The 1,011-nt window shown below is 48.7% G+C and overlaps 1 protein-coding gene across 1 annotated transcript in view; it reads right to left on the bottom strand.

Annotated features, from left to right (window-relative positions):
- Positions 1 to 875: 875 nt before the first annotated feature.
- Positions 876 to 1,011, bottom strand: part of LOC104469340 (PWWP domain-containing protein MUM1) — a 7,134-nt gene continuing 6,998 nt past the window's right edge. Inside the window, exon 13 of the mRNA XM_010083846.1 lies at positions 876 to 954. Coding sequence (XP_010082148.1) covers positions 876 to 954 — 79 coding nt within the window. The remainder of the gene's footprint in view (positions 955 to 1,011) is intronic.

Raw genomic sequence — 1,011 nt, 5'->3', positions numbered from 1 at the left:
ACAAGGAAGGAGATCCCATTCTCCTTACAATACATAAAAATACCAGCCCCTGGGCTTTTGTCCCAACAGCCACCGATAACGCTGCGAGTCTGGCAAAGGCAACCTTCAGCTGGGGGAGGGAACGGGGCATGGTTCCGTTTGATATTCAAATCAGATACAAAAAGACCATTAAAAGCCTTCCTAAAATAATGGCCTCAGGCCAGCTCCCCAAATGGTTTCACTCCTAAACAGCAAAGGGAATGGGCTTTGGGTTTAAGCAAACGTCAGATTCCTTTTCCACTGAGTTTCACAGTCGTCCTATCTACAAAACCCAAGCCTTTCTTCTCCAGACTCATCACTGGGTACCAGTTTTATTTGCCACACTTTGAGAGATGCATAAAGCAAGAACAGCGACCCACTGGAAACATCTTCAGAGAGGAAACCTGCGTCCCCTCAGTGGCAGGAAAGGCAACACACGGCAACACCATTCACCAGCCCTTCCCTCGTCAGATATTTGGCCAAAATAATTCACACAGGACTTAGTGTTAGATCAAGGAGCTCCGCAAAACATTTGCGGTTTTTGCAAGTTCCCCGGTGAGCGCACTGAAGGGACGAGGACCGAGGCGGCCGCAGCGTTCCGACACGGTTTGCGTCGGCTTTTACAGGCAGGTCAGCACGGCACGAGCAGGGCAGCAGTGTGCAGCGCCAGCACGTGGAATCACGAGCAAGGACTGATGCCACGACTATATCTGACAGCAGTACGGCATTGTAACGGCGACAGCTTTTGGAGATAGACACCCAGACTTTAGAAAGTAAGAATCAAACATTTTTTGCAAGTAACCACCGCGTAATATACACCCAGTGCCAGGGTCAGTGGGGAACGTTTGTCTCGCTGTTCAATCGCAGTCTGCAGATGCTGGTTTGGTCTTCAACTTTTTTCGTTCTATGATTTCTTCATCAAATATTTCTCTCTCCCTGCAAAGAGATACATTGCAGCGCTGCAGTAAAAAGGATCTGAACACGTGTTACAGT

The sequence above is a fragment of the Pterocles gutturalis genome, unplaced genomic scaffold (genome assembly GCF_000699245.1).
Source record: "Pterocles gutturalis isolate BGI_N339 unplaced genomic scaffold, ASM69924v1 scaffold7516, whole genome shotgun sequence".
NCBI classification, from domain to species: domain Eukaryota; kingdom Metazoa; phylum Chordata; class Aves; order Pterocliformes; family Pteroclidae; genus Pterocles; species Pterocles gutturalis.
This window is presented reverse-complemented; position numbering and strand designations above follow the sequence as displayed.